Source organism: Dromiciops gliroides, chromosome 5 (genome assembly GCF_019393635.1).
Source record: "Dromiciops gliroides isolate mDroGli1 chromosome 5, mDroGli1.pri, whole genome shotgun sequence".
Lineage (NCBI taxonomy): Eukaryota > Metazoa > Chordata > Mammalia > Microbiotheria > Microbiotheriidae > Dromiciops > Dromiciops gliroides.
Window position 1 is genome coordinate 106,321,495 of NC_057865.1, and position 23,622 is coordinate 106,345,116.

Below are 23,622 nucleotides of genomic sequence, written 5' to 3' on the forward strand. Positions count from 1 at the left end.
AGGCACATTGGTGGGGTATCAAACCAATGGCAGTAGAGAATTATCCCCCAACCCCTCAGAGGTATCCCTAGAACCCTAGAAGAGCACTGTACAGAACCACTTGATACAATTAGAATTGCCATTGCTGGAATACTATTGTGCTGTAAGAAATGATGAGCAGGAGGAGTTCAGAGAAACCTGGAGGGTCTTGCGTGAGCTGATGATGAGTGAGATGAGCAGAACCAGAAGAACATTGTACACAGTATCATCAACATTGAGTGTTGATCTACTGTGATGGACTATATTCTTCTCACCAATGCAATGGCACAGAAGAGTTCCAGGGAACTTGTGATGGAAGAGGATCTCCAAATCCAAGGGAAAAAAAAAAAAAGAACTGCGGAGTATAGATGCTGAATGAACCATACTATTTCTTTTGTTTTTGATGCTGTTGATTTTTTCTATTTTGAGGTTTTTTATCATTGCTCTGATTTTTTCTCTTATAACATGACTAATGCAGAAATATGTTTAATGTTATTATGTGTATATATATATATATATATGTATATATATATATATATATATAACCTATATCAAATTACCTGCTGTCTAGGGAAGGGGGTAGGGAGGGGAGGGAGGGAGAAAAATCTGAAATTGTAAAGCTTGTATAAACAAAAGTTGAGAACTATCTTTACATGTAACGGAAAAAAATAAAATACTTTATTAATTTAAAAAAAATTGCCATTGCTAGTTCTAAGTAACCATGTGGAATATGCAGGCCCTGCTTCTGGCTATGTGGGGATGTAGTGATGAAAGTATTATTTGTTTTGGTATAACAACAGCAAAACTTAAATGGTCCCTTGGTCTTCTCCCACCTTATGAATGGATGGATGGATGAATAGATGGATGGATGGATGGATGGATGGATGGATGGATGGATGGATGGATGGATGGATGGATAAATGAATGAAAAAGGCACTATAAGCACTATAATAAGCATGGAGATAAAACCAGAAAAAGCCAAACAATTTCTTGCTCACAAGGAACTCACACTCTGATTAGGAGACAGATTTCAAGTCAGTCTCTCTTTCTTAGACTCTGCAAGTGACATCCTGTAAGACTTCCTGGGAGGAATGAGAAAGGACTGGCCATCAGTACATGTCCTGCCTAGAGATAAGCTTGAACTTGGGTTTGGACTGTCTCCATTGTGTTTTTTTCCTAAAAGGTGAAAGAGTATTCCCAAACCTGCTTCATAAGATATACTGTATAGCTTTTTTTTTTTTAAGTGAGGGAATTGGGGTTAAGTGACTTGCCTAGGGTAACACAGCTAGTAAGTGTTAAGTGTTCAAGGTTGGATTTGAACTCAGGTACTCCTGAATCCAGGGCTGATGCTCTATACACTGCGCTACCTAACTGCCCCCACTGTATAGCTTTTTACTCCACTCTTTTGAGAAGACCTGAGACATGAATCACAACCTAAGCCACAAGTAAGATCAGGCATGTTCGGGGTGCCAGGGAGGGGATTAAATGAGCTGGAAGGGTATGAACACAGGGAACCTAGCCTACCTCACATGGGCTCTAGCCCAGGCTTCCCTGAAGCCCTCCCCTCTTTCTAATTTTCATATTATTTTGAGGGCATCTCCATCCTCTCATTAGTCACTCTGGCTTGAAATCTAGATGTCATCCTTGACTCTTCACACCCTCCACATCCAGTGTGTCAATAAGTTTGGTCGATTCTATTATTTCCCCCTTGTCAATCCTCATACCTTAAGTCTCCTCCATCTCCTCCAAAATCCAGTGACACAGGCTACCTTGCTGTCCCTCCCACAAGATCCTCTCTTTATAATCTCTAGGCATATTCTCTGGCTGTTTTCCTATCCCTGGAATGATCTCCCTCCCCCACTCCATCTCCAAACCTTCCTAGTTTCCTTCAAGTCCCAGCTAAAATTCTGCCTTTTAGCAGCCTTTCCTAATCCCCTTTAATGCTAGTACCTTCCCTCTACTCCTGCAATTTATGGTGTTCTGATACCCGGTGTCAGTATTACGACACAGTCATTAATGCTACAATAGCTCACATTTATATAGCACTTTCATGTTTATAAAGTGCTTTTCTTTCAAGAACCTGACGAGATAGGTGGTATGTTTTATTATCCCCACATTTACAGATGAGAAATAGAAGTATAGAGATTATATAACTTGCCTAGCTACTAGGTACAGAACAATAATATAAGTCTTTTGATTTATAAGCCTTTATAGAGGGCAGAAATTGGACTTTTGGGCCCCCTTCACTCTGTTATCTGTTGCTGTGCCTGCTTTTTTCAACTTCAGGAAACAAGATGTCCCTCGGTATTCCCCACCTTTCTTTTCTCTTTTTGTGTGTTATCTCTCCTAATTAGACAGTAAGCTCCTTGCAAGTAGGGACTGTCTTTCTTTTTGTTAATTGTATCCTAGTGCTAAGTACCATGCCTGGTATGTAACAGGAACTAACAAAATGTTGATTGGTTTGGATTGTAATAATCAGCTAGAGATAATAATTTAACCCAGGGGAATTGATGTGATAACCAAACAAAACAAAACAGAGGGGCAGCTAGGCGGTGCAGAGGATAGAGCACCAGCCCTGGATTCAGGAGTACCTGAGTTCAAATTCAGCCTCAGACACTTGACACTTACTGGCTGTGTGACCCTGGGCAAGTCACTTAACCCCAATTGCCTCACCAAAACACACACACACACACACACACACACACACACACACACACACACACACACACACACCAGAGAGGAAAAGAGAGCCCAGGACAGATTAGAGAGGAGAAGGAGCAAGCATTTACTAATGTTTTATTAACGCACCTTCTCTGAGCCAGGCACTGTGCTAGGGACAGTTATTGTCTCATTTGGCCCCCATGGTTAGTGATCGTGGCCTGGATAAAGATCTCGCAAAGGAGAAAAAGTGGTCAAATTGGCAGAACCAAGAGAGTACTGCCAAGAAAACATAGAAGAGCTTTTCCGCGCTGCGGCTGCAGCCATGAGTATGCTCAGGCTTCAGAAGAGGCTTGCCTCTAGTGTGCTTCGATGTGGAAAAAAGAAGGTATGGCTTGACCCCAATGAGACCAATGAAATTGCCAACTCCAATTCCCGTCAGCGGATACGGAAGCTGATTAAAGACGGGCTGATCATCCGGAAGTCTGTTACAGTGCACTCCCGTGCCAGATGCCGGAAAAATACTCTGGCTCGACGGAAGGGCAGGCACATGGACATTGGTAAGAGAAAGGGTACTGCCAATGCTCGTATGCCTGAGAAGGTGACCTGGCTGAGGCGAATGAGGATTCTATGGCGCCTACTCCGAAGATACCGTGAATCCAAAAAGATTGACCACCATATGTACCACAGCCTGTACTCGAAGGTGAAGGGTAATGTGTTCAAGAATAAGCGGATCCTCATGGAACACATTCATAAACTGAAGGCAGACAAGGCCCGGAAGAAGCTCCTGGCTGACCAGGCTGAAGCTCGCCGGTCCAAGACTAAGGAAGCACGAAAGCGTCGGGAAGAGCGTCTACAGGCTAAGAAGGAGGAGATCATCAAGGCTTTGTCTAAGGAGGAGGAGACCAAGAAATGATTCTCCCCTATCTCCTCTGTACATAGTACCCTTCTATTTGGCTCATACAATAAAACTTGACAGACTGTGAAAAAAAAAAAAAGAAAACATAGAAGAGAATATCAAAGAGAAGATGGTAATTTAGTGTCTAGGGCTGCTGTGAGGTCAAGAACGGGACTGAGAAAAGGCTATTAGCCTTGGTGATTAAGAGATCACTGGTAACTTTGGAATCAACAGCTTCAGTTGAAAGATAAAGTCAGAAACCAGATTGTAGAGAATTAAGGAGAGAATGAGAGGAAGGGAAGAGGAAGCACCATAGGAAGCATCATAGATGGTCTTCTCAAGGAATTTACAACAGAGATAAGATATATAGTACAACAGCTTGCAGGCATGGACATAATCAAGTGAGGGTTTCTTGAAGATAAGAGAGACGTGGGTCTATCTGTAGGCATTATTTGGAAGTTTTTTTGAGGTAATCATGTCGGGAGTTCTGAAAGCTTACTGCCTTTCCTCCAGGTCTATCTGCAGGCAGTAGAAAGCAACCAGCAGACAGGGAGTGATTTAAGATAGAAGGGACAATCTATTGAAGAAGACAGGACAGAATGGGATCACTTGTACATGTGAAGAGATTAGCTTTGGCAAGAAAAGCCACTTATTCATATGTGAGACATCTCATGTCAAGGTATCTCAGTGAAGTGAAATGATGAAGAAGGGATAAAAGGGAGCTCTTGGTAAATTACCTCAGGTTTTTCAGTGAAATATGAGGCAAGATTCTGTGCTGAAAGGGTGAGGGAAAGGAAAGTATAGGAAGTTCGAAAAGGGATACAATGATTTAGAAAAGGGTACTATGATGAGTGGGATAGTGAATTAATAGGGACGTCTAAAAGGATTGTCTTCATTCAGGAGTCCACAGGTGAGATTGTGTAATATAAATTTGAAGTAGGTCAGGTTAGTGTGGTTTTGTGATTTTTTTTTTCCACCTCTGCTCAGCCCCATGTGAGTAGGAACAAAAGCAATAGATAATGGGATTAATCCAAGGCTGGGGCATGAAAGGGCAAGATCTTAATAGGATAAGGGGGCAAGGGATTCAAGACAAAAGGAGAATGTAGACTTGAACTGGTTCACCCAAGGGTATAAATGAGGGAGGAGAGTATAGCAAGTGGAGGGGTGATGGCTGGTGAAAAAGAACTGAAAAAAAAAAATAACAGAGGGGTAGCTAGGTGGCGCAGTGGATAGAGCACCGGCCCTGGAGTCAGGAGGACCTGAGTTCAAATGTGGCCTCAGACACTTAACACTTACTAGCTGTGTGGCCCTAGGCAAGTCACTTAACCCTAATTGCCTCAAAAAAAAAAAAAAAAAGAGAGGGAACTGAAGGGATGGGGCAGCTGGATGGTACAGTGGATGAGGCACTGACCCTGGATTCAGAAGGACCTGAGTTCAAATCTGACCACCTAGCCATCCTATCAGATTGTTTTCTGACTTGAGGAGGGGGGAGGGAGGGAAGGGAGGGAGAAAAATTGGGAACTCAAAAATCTTATAAAAACAAATGTTGAGAGGGCAGCTAGGTGGCACAGTGGATAAAACACTGGCCCTGGATTCAGGAGGACCCAAGTTCAAATTTGACCTCAGACACTTACTGTGCATATCCTTTGATCTAGCAATACCACTGCTAGGTTTATATCCCAAAGACATCCCCAAAAAGAGAAAAAGACCTATTTGTACAAAAATATTTCTGGCAGCTCTTTTTTTGTGGTGGCTAAGAATTAGAAATCAAAGGAATGCCCATTAATTGGGGAATGGCTAAACAAGCTGTGGTATATTATAGTGATGGAATAGTATTGTGCTATAAGAAATGACAAGCAGGATTATTTCAGAAGGGTCTGGAAAGACTTGTAAGAACTGATATATAGTGAAGAGAACAGAACTAAGAGAACATTGTGCACAGAGACAGCAATATTGTTTGATGAAGAACTGTAAAAGACTAAACTATTCTCAACAATACAATAATCCAAGACAATCCCAAAGGACTATTGATAAAACATACTGTCCACCTCCAAAGAAAGAACTGATATTGATGGAACAGACTGAAGTATGCTATTTTTCACTTTCATTTTTTTCTTTTATTCAAGTTTTCTTAAACAAAACAACTAATATGGTAATGTTTTACATAATAAAAAATTAAAAGAAAATAATAAAAAAGAAAACTATCTTTACATGTACCTGGAAAAATAAAATACTATTAAGATTGGGAGGTGGTTTCAGAAAAAAAAAGGGAAGATCTAAAGGAACAGATGCAACATGAAGTGAGAACCGGGAGATTATCATGCACAATAACAGCAATGTTGTAATGATGATCAGCTGTAAAAGAGACTTAGCTACTCTGATCAAAACAGTTATCCTAGGCAATTCCAAAAGGCTAATGATGTAAAATTGCTTTTCACCTCCAGAGAAAGAAATGAACTCTGAGTACAAACTGAATGATAACTTTCTTGCTTTATTTTTTGTAACATGGCCAATATGGAAATACATTTTGCATGATTTCACATGTATAATTGATATAATTTTGCTTGCCTTCTCAGTGGGTGGGGATGGGTAGGAAGGAGGGAGAAAGTCGGGAACTCAAAATTTTAAGATATTTAAAATAAATAATAGGGGCAGCTAGATGGTGCAGTGGATGGAGTGCCGGCCCTGGATTCAGGAGGACCTCAGTTCAAATCCAGCCTCAGACACTTAACAATTACTAGCTGTGTGACCCTGGGCAAGTCACTTAACCCCAATTGCCTCACTAAAAATAAATAAATAAATAATAAAATTAATTTGGAGCAGCTAGTTGGCACAGTGGATAGAGCACCAGCCCTGGAGTCAGGAGGACCTGAGTTCAAATCAGCCCTCAGACACTTTACACTTACTAGCTGTGTGACCCTGGGCAAGTCACTTAACTCCAATTGCCTCAACAAAAAAAGAAAAAAACCCTAATATTTAATAATAAAATTAATTTAAAGAATCTAGTGAGAGAGTACAATGACATCATTATCTTCCAGGTGACAATCTACTGAAGCACTTGCCCAGCCTCCTCAGTTTCTCTTGCACAAGTGTGAAGGACAACCTTCCTACAAGGATGGTACAGCCATTATTCACAACTGGAGGCTACTAAGTAAATACCTAGGGTGTCTCACTGCCAAGCTTCTACTCTGGCTGCAGTGGCAGCACTAAAAGGATAAACTTATTGGCAGGGTCCAAAATTAATATAGGGAATGAAATGGAAGATTGTTTCTATGGAAAGGCAGCATGGAAGAATGGGTAAAGGGCTAGCTTCCCAGTTGGTAAGACTTCTGTTCAAGTCCCCCCTTTAACGTATATGAATGAAAGAAAAAGCATTTATTAAGCACTTTCTGTGTACCAGAAACTGTGCTAAGTGTGAGAGAGACAGATACAAAAAAAGCAGCAAGAAAGTTCTTATCCTTGGAGGAGCTTCCATGCTAATGGAAGAAGACAACAAAGAAAAGGGAGGTGGGAGCTTGTATATGTGTGTGTATATGTAGGGGGAGGGGGGATGATTGATTAAAGATGATGGCTGACCCCTTAATATCTCAATGCCCCAGAGAACTCTCAAGATTTTTTTCCCTTAAATTGTTATTCTGAATTTAAGAAGCATCAACAAACATGAACATTTTCAAATATATATTAAAAAAAGAACAGAACAACTGTACGTGAAAGCACACATCCCAAGCATGATTCTAAGTACACCTTGTGTCCCCCACCCCGGCAATGAGGGTTGTGACTTGCCCAGGGTCACACTGCTAGTAAGTGTCAAGTGTCTGAGGCTGGATTTGAACTCAGGTCCTCCTGAATCCAAGGCCAGTGCTTTATCCACTTCGCCACCTATCTGCCCCCTGTTGTGTTTTTGTGTGTGTGTTTTTGTTGTTTTTTTGTGAGGCAATTGGGGTTAAGTGACTTACCTAGGGTTACACAGCTAGTAAGTGTTAAGTGTCTGAGGCCGAATTTGAACTCAGGTTCTCCTGACTCCAGTGCTGGTGCTCTATCCACTGCACCACTTAGCTGCACCCTCCCTGTTGTGTTTTTAAAGATAATAAATTCAACAGTTTTAAAGGGCTCCTGTATGTATTTCATCTCCTTCCAAACTTTGTACTATTTTTCTCTGTATTTAAAAAAATGACATGATGTCTCTTTTTAAAAAATATATATCACTGTCATTTGTCTTTTTCTCTCTTCCAAATCCCACCTATCTCGCCAAATAAAAATAAAATCGTATCTTGTAACAAATACAAGCAATATCAAGTCCACGCACTGGCCGTGTATGTGGGTAATAAAATGTCTGACTTGTGGTCTGTGAGTGCCTGTGTTCTTGGAATCTCACCCACAATCTCTCACAATTGGTACTAGGAGTAGAGTACCATAGGAGTATGTCTCCCTGGAACAAGAAGGCAATGGGGACTCCAAAAGGTTGTTGTTTACTCATTCTTCCAGCACACTTCCTGGCTTTGGACTTGATCTTAGGGCCAGGCTCTATGCATTTCTTTCTTTCCTTTTTTTTTTTGGTGAGGCGATTGGGGTTAAATGACTTGCCTAGGATCACACAGCTAGTAAGTGTTAAGTGTCTGAGGTCACATTTGAACTCAGGTCATCCTGACTTCAGGGCTGATGCTTTATCCACTGCGCCACCTAGCTGCCCCCTCTATGCATTTCTGAAGGGAAAATCTGGGCTGGTCCTATTGCCCAGGTTTTCAGGTATTGACTGTTGTGTTATTCTAGGACTTGAGACAGTATAGGCTGGGGACCTGTAAGCTTTCAGTGCACTCAGAATGGTCTGAACCAAGGCAAAGTCTGATTGCTGCCCTTCTACTCTGACCTCTGCCAAGTTCCTGACTTGGGTGTGGGTCTGAGAAACAGAAGACTGCTGCTGGACTCAGCATCCACAAGCCAGTTGGGAAGTTCTGCTACTTCTGAGTGATGGAACTGCAGGCTCCTCTTTGATATGGAATTCCTGCTCTGGTCATTTCTCTACAGGCTTCGGAGTGGGCTACAAGCTGGAACCGAGACCTCACTGTGTTTCTGGGATCTGAGACATACTCCTAATCATTGTTTCTTGTTCCTCACAAGTGACACAAGTTAAGGCCCCTAACCACTCCTTACTCTGGAATGCCACCCCTAGACTTAGGTACTCTTCTCAATCTGCCATGAATCTATGACCTGGAATTGGGTAGTTAGTGACAAAGTTGCTGTTGAGGTGTTCCAAGATGAGTTTGAGATCTACTCTAGCCTGGGTACATAGCCTCTAAACTGCACTGGAGTGCTCTGTGAGGCACATTTCTAGCCAGATGCTACCCCTAGGGTCCACAGGCTGACTACTCTCCCTAGGCTGACTTGGGGTGGAAAAAATGATTTGCTGTGACTTTTTCTTGGGTTTCCCCATCAGGGTTCAGAATGAAGTATTTTTTAGATGCGTTCAGAAGAGTTGGGGTGGGGTAGAACTTGCTGCAACCAGATATCCCATCATCTTGATTCTGTCTCCTACAGCTCTCTCTAATGCTACTTGTAGATCTTGAGCCAAGATGTGCAAATTCCAGATTTGAACATAAATGGGCAGAAGGCTGAAGTATGAAGAACAAGGTCCTAAGACATAGGGGGTGCAACAGCCAATGAAACCAAGACTACAACTTACTGAAGGTCCAAGAGCTTCCTTACCCCGGAGAACTTTGCCATGCTTAATGACCCCATTACAACGCACAATACCCTATCCTAGTGATTTAACCCCCTTCAGTCACTTTTTTTCCTTCAGTCACATTTAAAGTAGAATAACCACTAACACTAAGACTATAACAAAATTTTTTCTACACCCACAGGAACTAATTATGTATTTCTCAGAAGATAAGGGCTACCATCTTAAATAGAAAAGGCTTTTAGAACTCTTTGCTCAGGTTCTCCCCTTAGTCTGCAGCCTGTGGAGAAAAACAGCTAATGATCCTATACACAATTCCCCATTCTCACAGGACCCAATAAAAATACTAAAATATAAGTCAAGTAATGAACTTTAATTAAGACATATTACAGAGGGATGCAATAATCTCTTTAAAGTACAAAAATAATTGTTAAAAGATTTATTTTCCTTTTTTGAGTATGCTATAATACCTGTACACTGATATATATATATATACACACAGATATATATATAATATATTCTGATTCTATACACTGTAAGTAGTATACTATATTCCTGAGCCTGAGCAACAACATTTTCTTCTATCCCTCATATGATCGCAGATAGTTAACAATGGCTGCCCAATTTGCTACAGTCCTTTTTCTAGAATTTTTCAAACCATTTCACAAGTTATTATCCTTAATAATAACAAAACTGAATGGTTCCACTTATGTAAATCTCACTTTGAATTAGTCCTAACATTTTTAAGCCTCAATATTTCTTTTAAAATGTTTTTTAAAAGTTTGGAACCTCTTTTTTTTTTTTTTTGGCATGTGTCCCTGAAAAAAAGACAATAAAAAGGTCAAAAAAGACAGTCTGAACTAATCCCTTATATCTAATTTGATGTGGGTTTGCCATCAATAGATGGGCCACTCTAGCATGAACTACACCCAGGACATTTTAAGCAATCAGTCATTGACTGGAAGACAAAGCTCATTTCCAGCAGCTATTAAAAAGGATTGCACTTTGATCTGTTTCACATAGTCTTAAGTGTTTTCTAATATTCAAGTGAGGTAAGGATTAGAAAAGTAACTAAAAATTACATTCAAGTTCTTTCCAGATATGCTCTGGATAGTGCCTTGAATGGTGAGAGCTGGTTATTAGTTTTCAAAATTTAGACACAGTACGGTGGAGGAGAAAAGGTGCCTTAATAAATGACATCGTGGCTTGATTCTTTAAGTTGAATTAAAAGAGCCCATTTCTTTTCATGGGTAATCAGAATTGACTCAACATAGCAAGAGCCACAATGATATTAAAACTAAAAGAAACTGAATGCAAACCCTATAGAGAGCTGTATGCCTCCCGGGGGTAGAAGTCTGAAGTGAGTGCTCTTCTTACCTGTCTCCCTGGCAGCAGGGAGTTCTCACTGCTAGCATGTTCCCATCCCCACTGGAGCCACGGCGGGAAGATGGGGGTTTGAGAGTGGGTCCTTCCTTCCTACTCCCCCCCCCCCACCATGGAGGGGGCTGGATAGATACCTTTCTCTATTCTGGCTGTTACAAAGAGCTAATTAAGACCTCCCTTCCAGTCCTGCCTTCTCGGCTTTATCCTACTCATTTCCTTTGGGTTTGGGCTCTGGGGTATGAACCTAGGGACTGTCTCATGCTGTTGCAGCTCTGTGTTGGCTCAGGAATATGAGGCATGAGAAGTCCTAAAACACTGACTACACCTCCAGAATTCATCCATTAGGATATCCTCCCTAGAGAGAGGTCTATACAATCAGCAATGTGTGACTTGTATCAAATTACTACAATAATCAAACTTTTATAGATATAAACATCACTTTTATGAAGTGATGTTAGTTCAATGGGATGGCTATGAAAGAGTATAAAGACTTGATATGAAGGCATCTTTGTTGTTTAAACTACATGGGGGTAGTAAGAAAATGTGTACATTTTGTTTCCTGAATATTTTGAGAGGTACTGCACTCAGAGTTGCCTAGAAGTGCATACTTCTTTAAAAATACAATATTGATCTTTCTCTTCTGTTACACATAGCCACTAGAAATTCAATCTCTTCGAAGAGTGATTTATACAGAACTAAGTTATTTATCATTTTGGGCTCGATGAAGGAGCCCATTGTCATTCAGAACTTAATGTAGTCACTTGTAGGCACTGCTCTTCTAGATGCCAGGGATGTTTCTTTTATAAAGCTTTCTATGCAAAATCAAGTAGACAATAAAATGTGAGTGGCCATAAGATCAGATGATCGAGTGAAAGTCACGCTTGAGCATCAATGACCTAGAAGCCAGAAGTTATTGCAGTAAGGAGACAGTACCATGGAACTCTACAGTGGTAGAGATAGAAAGTAGCCCATACTTTCTCTTTAAAATTAGTTTATGTTACACAAAGTGATTTGAGTTCTTTGAAAGGCACCAATAAAGTTGACGGTATTATTGCTATTATGATTACACAGGGGCCATAATGTACACTATGGCTCTCTGCTCAGTCAGAAAGCTCAGCCTAAATATGGGGGTCATTGATATTCAGGACAGATGAACGCAGGAAGAAAATATCCATAAAAGTGCATCCATTCTGCCCTCCACATCCAAACTAAACTTCTTTGTTTCTCCCAAGGAGATATCTGGTTCCCTTGAACTTGACCACGAGGATCGTGATGACATGATGATGCCATCTCAGACAGGAACTCTATTTTCTTTGGCCCACTTCTTCATGATGCGAATTATGTACTCCACCTGGGTGTTACCAGTGCTTCTCAGGAGATGCAACACTTCTCGAAGGGTCTCTCTGAGAAAATGATAGGAAAGTAAGTTTCAATTTTCACATCCTGCTCCTGTATGTGCTACCTCTCTTCCTCTAGATCCACAAGTTCTTTTTTCACTCTTACTCTGGCACGGAGAGGTAAAGCAGCAGGTGTCAGTTCTGCCCCTTTTGGGTAGTCAATTGTTCAGAGAGCAAGGTGCAATCTCTACCAAGGCCTCCCAACCTCTTTGCATTGCAAACACTATGATCTCTAAGACCTAGTCATGTAAAATTTATGGAAATGTGCTATTTAATTGATCTTGTTAATCAAATGGAAGCAATTCTCTTTCTAAACAAAAATGTAAAAGCAATATGCCTATTTGGTGGGTTAGCTCAATTTTTCATATGAGTAATGACTTTATAAACTTAAAGTGAGTAGAGGGGTAAATTACATACTTGGGTTCTCTGCCAGCTAATATCATTTGGAAAATGCCCACACAGGCACCCCTCTTGCCTTCCCAGTATTCAGGGTTGGGATCCAGTCTTTCCAGGACATCAAAGGCTTTGGCTGAATAGTAAAATTGGCCCATCTGGACAAAATACAAACAAAAAGTGTTAAAGTGATAACCTGAAAGCCAAAAGTCTGCCTACAAAGAATGATTTTTTCCAAGGAGGAATTTTATGAATTAGATAAGCAGGTATGACATTTATAGGCATCATTTTCCCCCATCAGAAGTAGAATTACTTCACTTCTATGTGCATTTTATTAAAAGGAAAAATCAGAACTTTGGTACAGTAAGCACCAATATAAAACTTTACTTTCTACCCTGCATGAAGTTGCAATTTTGAAATCCCAAATTTTCAACAGACACTTAGTCTGCTAGTCTCTTGTTTACAGTAGTTGGTAAATCAGTATCTTTTTTTCACCCATGGATCCTCTCCTTAGTGTTTAACCATAGAAACACAGAATTTTCAAGGCACAGAGCTAATATCAATGATATACAAAATTATGGTTATCAACAGTATACTGCTGAAGTACTCCTTGAACAGCTATGGGAACATATGTTACACATGAACATATGCTCTGGGAACCTTAGAAGTCTTGTTTTGTTATACTTGGGAGCATATGCACAAATCTATTAGAGGTTAATTGCATTATCTTCTTGATTTCTCATACTATTTTCTAGAATAGTTTAAATTTTTTTCACCAGGATCTAACTCTACTCTGCTCACTTAGGTTTATTTCCAGATTATCTTGACTCTTGCTTTACTGATAAGACTGAGGTAATTTACTTTTAGCTTTCTTAACTTGCCTCTTCCATAGCTCAAAATCTTTTTATATCTTTATCTATCTTTTATTCCTCCTGCTTCTTCTTCTTCTTCCTTTTTTTTTGGCAGGGCAAAAAGGGTTAAGTGACTTGCCCAGGGTCACACAGCTAGTAAGTGTCAAGTGTCTGAGGCCGGATTTGAACTCAGGTCCTCCTGAATCTAGGGCTGGCATTTTATCTACTGTGCCACCTAGATGCCCCAGTTCCTTCTGCTTCTGAAGAAGGGATGGTTTTCTTACTTGCTGAGACTGGCCATTATTCCAATCCCCTCTGATCCCCTCCAGGATCATTCCATAAATCATTCCTACTTTCTCTTAAATCTGTTCTTTCCTTGTCTCCATAGGGTTTTCCCCCTCTGCCTACAAACCTCCCCCACATCTCCTAAATCTTCCCTTTATCCTGATACCTTGTTGATTCAATAAAACAAATACTTATTAAATAGGCATGACATGTGCAAGGCACTGTGATTGATACTGAAGATACAAGGACAGAAACAAAACAGTTCTTGAGGTCAGGGAGCTTCCATTTTCCAGGAGAATGAAATGAGTGTAGGAAACATGCAAAAGAGGAGTAAATACAAAGGAATTTGAGGAGGAAAATAAAGTATTAACAAGTAAGGGAATTGGGAAAGCTTTATGCAGGAGGCAGCACCTGAAGCCAATCTTGAAGGCAAACAAGAATTCTGAGAGGTGAGACTGAAGAGGAAATGCATTCCTGTCATGGGGTACAGACTGTGTTAATGCAAGGGAACAGAGATGCAAGGCTAAGTGTGGGGAACATAGGCCAGCCTGGCAGGAAGACAGGGTACATGAAGGAGAGGAATGTAAAATAAAGTCAAATTGTGTAGGGCTTTAAATGTCAGGTTAAGGAGTCAGTGTTTCATCCTAAAGAGTCATAAGGTTTCTGAGCAGCAAAGCCACCAGGTCAGACCTATGTCTCTGGAAGATTATTGTGCCAGCTCTTTGGAGGTTGGATTGGAGAGGAGAGAGAACAGTGAGCTGAATTAGGAGGCTATTCAAATAGTTAAGGCAGGTGATAACTGCCTAACCCAGGATGGTGGCATAGTAGGAAGATACAGAAGGAGAGCTGACAAAATCTGGCAAGTGACTAAACATGGGTTATGTGGGAGAAGAGTTAAGCATGACTCCAAAGTTCCAAACCTGGCTGGCTGGGAAGCTGGGGGTTCCAACAACAACAACAACAACAAACCAGCCAGTAAATTCGAAGCAGTATATATTGTGGAACAGATGAATTCTATTTTTCACATATTAAGAGTTTAAGATGCCCACAAAGCATCCTAGAGTTCAGAAGAAATATTAGGACAGGATATATAGATCAGTGCAGAGATGATGATCGAACCCATGGTAGCTGATGAGGGACAGAAAGAGAACACAACCTTGGTTGATAGCCATACTTAACAGATTGAAGATGGATTATGATGCAGCAAAGGATACTCAAAAGGAGCAATTAATCAAACAGGTTGAAAGAGAAAGCCAGGTTATGAAGTCAAGGGAAGAGGGAACCCAGAAAGAGAGAGCAGACAACATTGCCAAAAGCTACAAAGAAGACAAAAAAAATTAGAACTGATTAAAAAAAGCACCGACCACTTGACTAAGCAGTTGAAATATTGTTGGTAACTTTGAGGGGAAGTTTCACTAAAGGAGTAGGATAAGAAGTCAGAATGTTAGCAGTTAAGAAGGAGGCAGAAGCCAGGGTGTCACATTCTTCTTCCTCTCCACATTTGAGAATACAAAGCTAACTTTTATTTTTAAAATTCTGTAATCTAAAAAAGTACTACCTTATACTTGGAACAATGCAGTAATATTTATCCCCATTTTCCCCTTCAATTTAACCTGGAGAAAGGAATTCACCTTATAGCAGTCATTAGCAATGAGTTGTAAAAGACTAAAGGACTCCCCCGATGTTTCCATCTTCAGATAGAGCTCCCAGGCTAATCTTGGTTTCTTATTCATAATGTCTGCAAAATAAGCACAATTTAATGCTTTGGGAAGTATATAAATCCCTTTATGAAGCAATTCTTCATACCATAGACTTCATCATATCTCTTATGTATGAATATACATAATATCCCAAAAGTTTTAGTACATTTTTAAGCTACTGAAGTTAAATATAGATTTTAAGCTATCACAGCTTAAAGCTGCACTAAGACTTTTGGGAATATATACACACACACACATACATATACATAGTTCCAAAATACACACACAAACACATGTAGAAAAGTAATGTGTACTTTATCTCTTTCACTAAAACACAGAGGGCCCTATGACATCAGTATTTATCAGTGGTCTCTCTACTTAAAATGTACTTTTAAGTGAGCCTGGAACACAAATCTTTTTTCCTTGAAATATGTGCATCCTAGCCTCCTGAGGACAGAAATCCATTTCAGTTAAGCTCTTAAATGATCTTTCAATCCACAAACGGCTTGCCACTTATCTATCTTATTATGCCCCCCACACAGCTTCCTCTTTAGCATTTCTACTTCCTCCTAGGCTGTGACCATCTTTTTTGTGTTCAATTACTACTGTTCTCAATCAGACTATAGCACTTCCTCAGTTCAGCATCCACTTTCTTGAAGAAGCTATGCCTGACTAGGCAGAAGGAGATATTGGTCAAACTCCTCTTTATAAATGCATTTAGACAAGATGTCTCTAAATACATAGATACAAAGCTCTGAATATGCTCTATTTGACTATTTTGATAGGAATTTCTGTGTGCCACTAGTCCTGGCATTATTCTGGGCAGTAGCTCAGAGAGGAAGGTATAAGGTGTTATGATGAAGATATGGACCACCTAGATTTGATGGAGTTGCCTTATTATTCAAAAGGATTTTATATTTAAATAGATTTATATACATAGATTTAATATACTAATAAATAAATATGTAAATATGTTTAAATATTTAAACCCTGGATTAATAGGAGCAAAATGCCCTTTGACTGAACTTCAAACTGAACCCAGATAGCTAGAAGATAAATCCCTATCGGCTGACTTCTTTCCCCAGGATAAGAAGTCCTTATCTAGCATCTGATTGGTATTTCCTACATTCCGGTTATTAGTGAAATTGTTAAACTGCATTATGTCCATTTTTGTCATAGTATTTGCTTTTAGGTTGATTTGTATCATGCTAATGAAACTGATAATGCCTGTAACCAGCAAGCAAAGAAACCTTATATACCCTCAGAAAGAGGGAGTCTTCGAGCTCCTTCTTTGGAAGGGGTCTCCGCATGATTCATGCTTGCTTGTTCTTGGGACAAAAAAACTGGTATTATGTTTTTCCTGTCTGTCTCTGATCTGGTTTTTCCTGTAGGAGACATGATGAAAATAATTTCTCTGATCTGTTGTTGTTGGGGTTTTTTTTTGGTAAGAGACAGGCATAAAAACAAAAACTGACAAAGGAAACCAGTAGTTTTTAATTTCCTTTCTTTTTTTTTTGGTGAGGCAATTGGGGTTAAGTGACTTGCCCAGGGTCACACAGCTATTAAGTGTCAGGTATCTGAGGTCAAATTTGAACTCAGGTCCTCCTGACTCCAGGGCTGGTGCTCTATCCATTGCACCACCTAGCTGCCCCTACATTTCCTTTCTTAATCTTGAATGATTCTTTCATTTTTCTCACCTTTACTGTGCATTTCTTTTTGGTTTTGGTTTTGGTTTTGTAGGGCAATGAGGGTTAAGTGACTTGCTCAGGGTCACACAGCTAGTTAAGTGTCAAGCATCTGAGGCTGGATTTGAACTCAGGTCCTCCTGAATCCAAGGCCGGTGCTTTATCCACTGTGCCACCTAGCTGCCCCTTTACTGTGCATTTGACTACTTTTGTTAATCATGTCATTTGACTTCAGTTTCCATATCCATACTAACAAACAACAATTAAAACAGAAATCTAAAGCATTGTATTTGGATTCACTGAAGCAAACATCAATGAAGCTGTCTGATGTTACAATTTATTTGAACATTCTAACATTCTGGTTGACTGAAAGCAGGATGGTCTAAATAGAAGGTGTGCACTGTGGCCCCAAGACTTGTTTTCTGTTACTAGCTCTACCATCTTACTGTATGGTCCTGGGAACTTCTCTGGACCTTTCCTCATGTATAAAATGAGGGATTTGTACTAGTTGCAGGGGTCCTTAACCTAGACTTAACATGGACTTAAAACTTTTTTTCATAACTATGGTTCAATATTAATAATTTCATTTGTAATCCTATGTATTTTATGCATTTAAAAACATGATTCTAGGGGGCAGCTAGGTGGCGCAATGGATAAAGCACCGGCCCTGGATTCAGGAGTACCTGAGTTCAAATCCGGCCTCAGACACTTGACACTTACTAGCTGTTTGACCCTGGGCAAGTCACTTAACCCCCATTGCCCTGCAAAAAACAAACAAACAAAAAACATGATTCTAGAAGATGTCCATAAGCTTCACTAGATTGCCAAAGGAGTCCTATACACAAAAAACTCCTGGATCTCTAAAGTCTCTTCTAGTTGTTATTGGTAATTTTCAGTTGTGTATCCTCATTGGGAGTTTTCTTGGCAAAGATACTGGAGTGGTTTGCCATTTCCTTCTCCAGATCATTTTACATATGAGGAAACTGAGGCAAATAGAGTTAAATGACTTACCCAGGGTTACATAGTCAGTGTCTGAGGACAGATTTGAACTCATGCCGGGCACTCTATCCACTGTGCCACTTAGCTGCCCCCTCCTACCTGTAGGAGTTTATGATTATAAATCTTTACCAGTTCAGCTTTATGTGTTTTGTCCCTTTATTTGCAAATGCTTAAGCTTTTAAGAATATAATCAGCTTTCAATTGCTTTGATTATCTAATAGGTAGATTACGCCATGTCCCAGGAGTCACTCAGCTAGCTATCTTCCCTCCTGTACATAATATTGGGGTGCAGTTTCTTCATTTTCCTAAACTTTCCCCCTCTAGATATGGTTTCTAAAATTTTCACAAGGCCCTATTGGTCTGCCTTCTTTTTTCTTCTTCTGTCTCAGTGTCACTTGGCTAGTTCTGAGAACTCTAAACTAAAGAGGGGTGAGAAAAGCAGTGGTTTTTGAAATAGACAATTACTATAAAGAAAATTTATGATGATCCTTTGATAAAAGAAAATGCCCACTCTTTAAAGCCCTAAATTTTACTAGTTTCCTCTTCAGATGGCCCTCACAAAGTACCTTCTTTCTTTATTTTTTTTACTACAATGTTCTGCTTATTTGTCAGCTTCTGGTGCTGAACAGTCAGTGAAGAAGTTGATGATATAATAAGTAAACATTTCTTTCATTTTATCAAAGCAGGATCAAATGGCAAACACAGGCCACTGCAGGCTATATTATAGTAAGCTATTTTGGGGGGGGGTGGCAGGCAATGGGGGTTTACTTGCCTAAGGTCACACAGCTAGTAAGTGTCAAGTGTTTGAGGCTGGATTTGAACTCAGATCCTCCTGACTCCAGGGCCGGTGCTCTATCCACTGCACCACCTAGCAGCGCCCCCAGTAAGCTATTTTTGAGAGACATTTTTTACCCTTTTCAATAGAATTTTCAGGAATCCATTTTTGTGGTAAAAAGGAGCAATTAACTGCTAGAAGGAGTTTAATCTCATAAGTGCTGAAATGATGAGGGATATTACAAATTGAGACTCTAGGCCTTTTGGCAAGACAGAAGCATTCAATGGCCAACTCTGAAATCTAAAACAGAATAAAGCTTCAATTCAACAAACATTTATTAAGACCGACTATAAGGTGTGATGCTAGGTATTCGGACTATGAAGACAAAAAAGGAAGCCATTCCTTTCCTTAAGGAGTTTATATTCTATTGTTATAGTAGAATTTTAGGGCTAGAAGGGTCATGCCCCCTTATTTTATATCTAAATGGTCTCAGTGAGTTGCCCAGGATCACAAGGGAATAGCGCCTGACTCCCAAACTATTGGTTTTCTCACAACCTTAGGTAAATGTGTATAAGATTTGTTAGTGTTTTTGCTGAGACCACCTGTTCAAATCAACTCAAACTCCAAGTATCACTTGTCAATTGCTTGCTTCAAGGAGTTCAAACTATAAAACCAAAGGAAAACACAACTAGAAAATGGCCAGACGGATTGTCACCTGAAAGGTTACATAATATGAGCAAGCTGAGCAATAGTGCTCTTGTGTTACTCTCTCTCTCTCTTTTTGTTTTTGTTTTCTTCTTTTGTGTGGGGCAATGAGGGTTAAGTGACTTGCCCAACGTCACACAACTAGTGAGTGTCAAGTGTCTGAGCCCACATTTGAACTCAGATCCTCCTGAATTCAAGGCCAGTGCTTTATCCACTGCACTACCTAGCTGCCCCCTCCTGTGTTACTTTTTTTTTTTTTTTGGTGAGGCAATGAGGGTTAAGTGACTTGCCCAGGGTCACACAGCTAGTGTCAAGTGTCTGGACTGGCATTTGAACTCAGGTCCTCCTGAATCCAGGGCCGGTGCTTTATCCACTGCGCCATCTAGCTGCCCCCCCTCCTGTGTTACTTTTAAAAGAGGAAATAACTCACAGCATCGTGCTAACCAACTGAGGTAAATGTAGTCGTTTTTCATCTTCTCACTCTGGATCAAAAGAAACACCTGAAGAGAAAAAGCCAGGATGAAAACCAGGATGCATTTCCAATAAAAATAGCTATGCCCCCATCAGCCTGCTATGGTTTGAGATGCTACACTGTTTTCTATCACCAAAATCCAAGAGCTGCTCAGGGAAAGTGACAGAGGAGAGTTGATGAATTAAATGGTTTAGAGCAGGGATTCCCAACCTTCTTTTATTCCTGGACCTGCTGACTTTCAGGAAGCCTTCCAACATCCCCTATTCAATAAGAAAGGAAATACATTCTAGAGTTTACCATGGATATGCACAGAAGAAACAAAGAGATAGAACAGTATAGTGTTTGGGGTTTTTTTTACCAAATATTTCTCATATCCCTCTTAACAAGTTTTATTATGATAATTATTTTTTTTTGTGGGAGGCGGGCAATGAGGGTTAAGTCACTTGCCCAAGGTCACAAAGCTAGTAAGTGTCAAGTGTCTGAGGCCACATTTGAACTCAGGTCCTCCTGAATCCAGGGCCAGTGCTTTATCCACTGTGCCACCTAGGTGCCCCTCCTCTTAACAAGTTTTACATGTTCCCTGGGTGAAAGCATACCCTTATAACCTAGCTAATCTCTGGTTTAGCGTGTGAAACTGAAATTGACCAGAAATATCCTAAAGCTGCCTAGGAAGATAAAAATCAAGAGGACAAAAGTAACACCTAATAATCATGTCTATGATATAATTAAGAAATATTCCGCATAAGTGACTTTCCCTAGATAACTGAAGTGTAACCCTTATAGTTACCAAAATTTAGCTTGACCATGTTTATGACAATCTTTCTAAAATGCATTCTACAGTTTCTAGCTTCTTAAATAGAGGAAAGTGAAAATAATTATCTCTGATTGATGGACTCATGATTATCATTATGAACATTCATTATAAAATATATATCACAGTTGTTATTTTATTCTTTTTTGTGTTCTTCCCTGTCTTTGCCTGAGCTGACAGCCTATTGGCCATCACTTTTCATAGCTACTGCCTTGTCTCTGATCTGTTTAAGCCTGTTGTTTCCTTAAGATGTGCTGAAGGCTAGGAAACCCAGTTAGTAAAGTTTATTAAGAATTATATTATAGGGGCGGCTAGGTGGCGCAGTGGATAAAGCACCGGCCTTGGATTCAGGAGTCCCTGAGTTCAAATCCGGCCTCAGACACTTGACACTTACTAGCTGTGTGACCCTGGGAAAGTCGAGGTCCTTCACAATTTGAAGAAAATTACTTTTCCATTTCTATCCTTTGCCCTTTTATAACTTTTTGCCCTGCAAAAAAAACCTAAAAAAAAAAAACACAACAAGAATTATATTATAGATATAATTAAATAAGTTCAGGAGAGACTACAGGCATCTCCTGTCAGCTTGGTTGTGACATCTATCTTAACTTTCTCTGGAGTAGGGGGTGGTAATATTTTCAGTATCCCAGGTCTAGAAGACTAGTATTTGTCTAATAATCTTTTTCAAAAAAGTTTGAGAATATAGAGTTCAAAATGGACTTTTGACTTAATCGTTGAGTTTTTCTTTCATTGGAGTACTGTGGAGTTGGTTGGATATATTTTGCAAAATGTGCTTAAGTTCTCCAAGAATAAGTCTTGTCCTACTACTGAGAGAATGATATATTTTATTTCTCACAGAGAAAACTGGATTGCTCTCCCAGCTCCAAAGAACACAACAGGCAATTCCTACTATACCTACAACCCCATTTTATACAGCTTTTCCTTCCCACAAACACATGAAAATAGTGACATTCTGAGTTGTGCCAAATGGTTACAAATACATCATCAAGAGTACAACCCTTAAAAAAAAAAAAGAGTACAAACCTTACATGACTTGATAAGGAAAGTTGCTTGACACTATGAAAATCAAGTAAAGATAAAACTGCTCTTGTAACAAGCTTATCAACTCTTCAGAAGTAATTGGGTTGCTTTATTCAGAATTCAGCTTAATTCAAAATTTTTGATCACATACTCTCTGAAGGACTTTTAATCTACTTTGGTCAGTACTACATCTACACAAATATGTATACTATTCAGATTCTAAAGAGAATAAGGAAAGGCTCAGACAAGGTACATGAGAAATATATGAAGAGAGAAGGATGCCGTTTAGCTGGGGAATTAGGAAAGGTTTCATGGAGGAGGTGACATCTACACCTTACAGGAAGAGAAAGCTTCAACAAGCAAAGACTTGAAAGAGATGGTTTAAGTATTGGAAAATCCCTCAGTGAATGAATGGGTAGGGGCGGAATGAAGAAAAAGAGAGGGGAAGTAGTCTAATATAACTGAAATGCAGAATTATATAAGTATATAAATATTATATAAGCATTCGGATAATCGTACTTTTTTCTTAAACAGATTTTCTTTCTTTTAATTTAATTTTCAACTTTGAATTTTCACCTTTTCCCCCTCCTCTCATTGAGAAAGCGAGAAAAACAAAACCCATTAGGAATATAAATATACATAGTCAAGCAAAACAAATTTCCTCATTAGTCGTGTCCCAAACAGAATCCCCCTCAATCTACAGTGAGTCCATCACTTCTGTATCTGGCGATGGGCGACATATTTCATCATGAGTTCTCTGGAATTGTGGCTGGCCATTAAAATAGTGCTTTTCAAAAGCAGATACCTACCTCTTCACCCTCACTGGTGTTTCCTGTGGCAGCTTTGGCTTGTGCGTAATTAAAATTAAAGGTGTCATCATTGTAGAAATAACTCTGGAAAACAGCCCAAGCACAGATAATTCAGAGCATTAATATGCTAAATGAAGTCTCAGGATAAGTTATGCAAAGTAATAGAAAAAGAACATATTTATGATTTCATGAAGCATCCTCTGGTGCATTCTCTTGATATGCAACTCCCTCTTCCCAATGCTTACCCTATCATTTTTATTTGTAATATTCATTATATATCTGTCTTTTTTTGTTTTTTAGTCATAAGAGTATTTTATTATTTTCCAGTTACATGTAAACATAGTTTTCAAAAGATTTTTAGTTCCAAATTTTTTCCCCTTCTCCCCCTCTCCCTGACAGAAAGCAATCTGATTTAGGTCATACATGTACAATCACATTAAACATATTTCTGCATTAGTCATGTTCATTAGCGCCACCATTAGGTCCCCATCACCTCGTATCTGTCCTACTCTAACAACCTTACCTAGCTTCTGCAGGAGGACTTTCCTGCTTCATCCCCCTTTGCCTCTCATTTCCCTACTCCATTGTCCATCCCCACCCTCCGTGCCTTTTCTTTGAGATTACCTTCCATGTACACAGAATGTATCTTGTATATCTAATTTTATGCATGTTATCATCTTTCCCATTAGAATGTGAGCTCCTTAAGGGCAGCATGGACTGTGTTTTTGTCTTTCTTTGTATTCCCAGCACTTAGTATAGTGTCTGGCATGTAGTAGGAACTTAGTAAATGCTTGGGGATTGATTAATCCTAACTGGTTTTCTTGTCCCAACCTCTCGTATAGTTTCTCCTCATTCTACCTAACCATCCTACATATTACTTTCACCTTAGGCACCCTAAATGCCATTTTCATCATGCTATCCCCCATCCCCTTTACCCAAAAACCTTCAGTGCTTCTCCATTGCTTCCAGAATAATTTTCAGCTCCTTCAACCAGACATTCGAGGTCCTTCACAATTTGAAGAAAATTACTTTTCCATTTCTATCCTTTGCCCTTTTATAACTTCATCA

General features: G+C 39.7%; 2 protein-coding genes across 4 annotated transcripts in view; one reads left to right on the plus strand and one right to left on the minus strand.

Moving 5' to 3' along the window:
* The first annotated feature begins 3,001 nt into the window (after positions 1 to 3,001).
* On the plus strand, positions 3,002 to 3,679 carry LOC122727641 (60S ribosomal protein L19-like). The gene has a single exon (XM_043965310.1). The coding sequence runs from the start codon at positions 3,002 to 3,004 to the stop codon at positions 3,590 to 3,592; it is 591 nt and encodes a 196-aa protein (XP_043821245.1). The 3' UTR covers positions 3,593 to 3,679.
* A 5,945-nt stretch (positions 3,680 to 9,624) lies between these two features.
* The window catches only part of TTC26 (tetratricopeptide repeat domain 26), a 75,575-nt gene continuing 61,577 nt past the window's right edge, over positions 9,625 to 23,622 (minus strand). For 2 of the 3 annotated variants that reach the window (XM_043965303.1, XM_043965302.1), the window contains exons 14-18: positions 22,555 to 22,638; positions 19,855 to 19,924; positions 15,192 to 15,298; positions 12,449 to 12,582; positions 9,625 to 12,037 (exon numbers count right to left, since the gene is read on the minus strand). In XM_043965303.1, coding sequence (XP_043821238.1) covers positions 11,926 to 12,037; positions 12,449 to 12,582; positions 15,192 to 15,298; positions 19,855 to 19,924; positions 22,555 to 22,638 — 507 coding nt within the window. In that variant the 3' untranslated portion in view covers positions 9,625 to 11,925. The remainder of the gene's footprint in view (positions 12,038 to 12,448; positions 12,583 to 15,191; positions 15,299 to 19,854; positions 19,925 to 22,554; positions 22,639 to 23,622) is intronic. The other variant, XM_043965304.1, reaches the window with a different exon arrangement.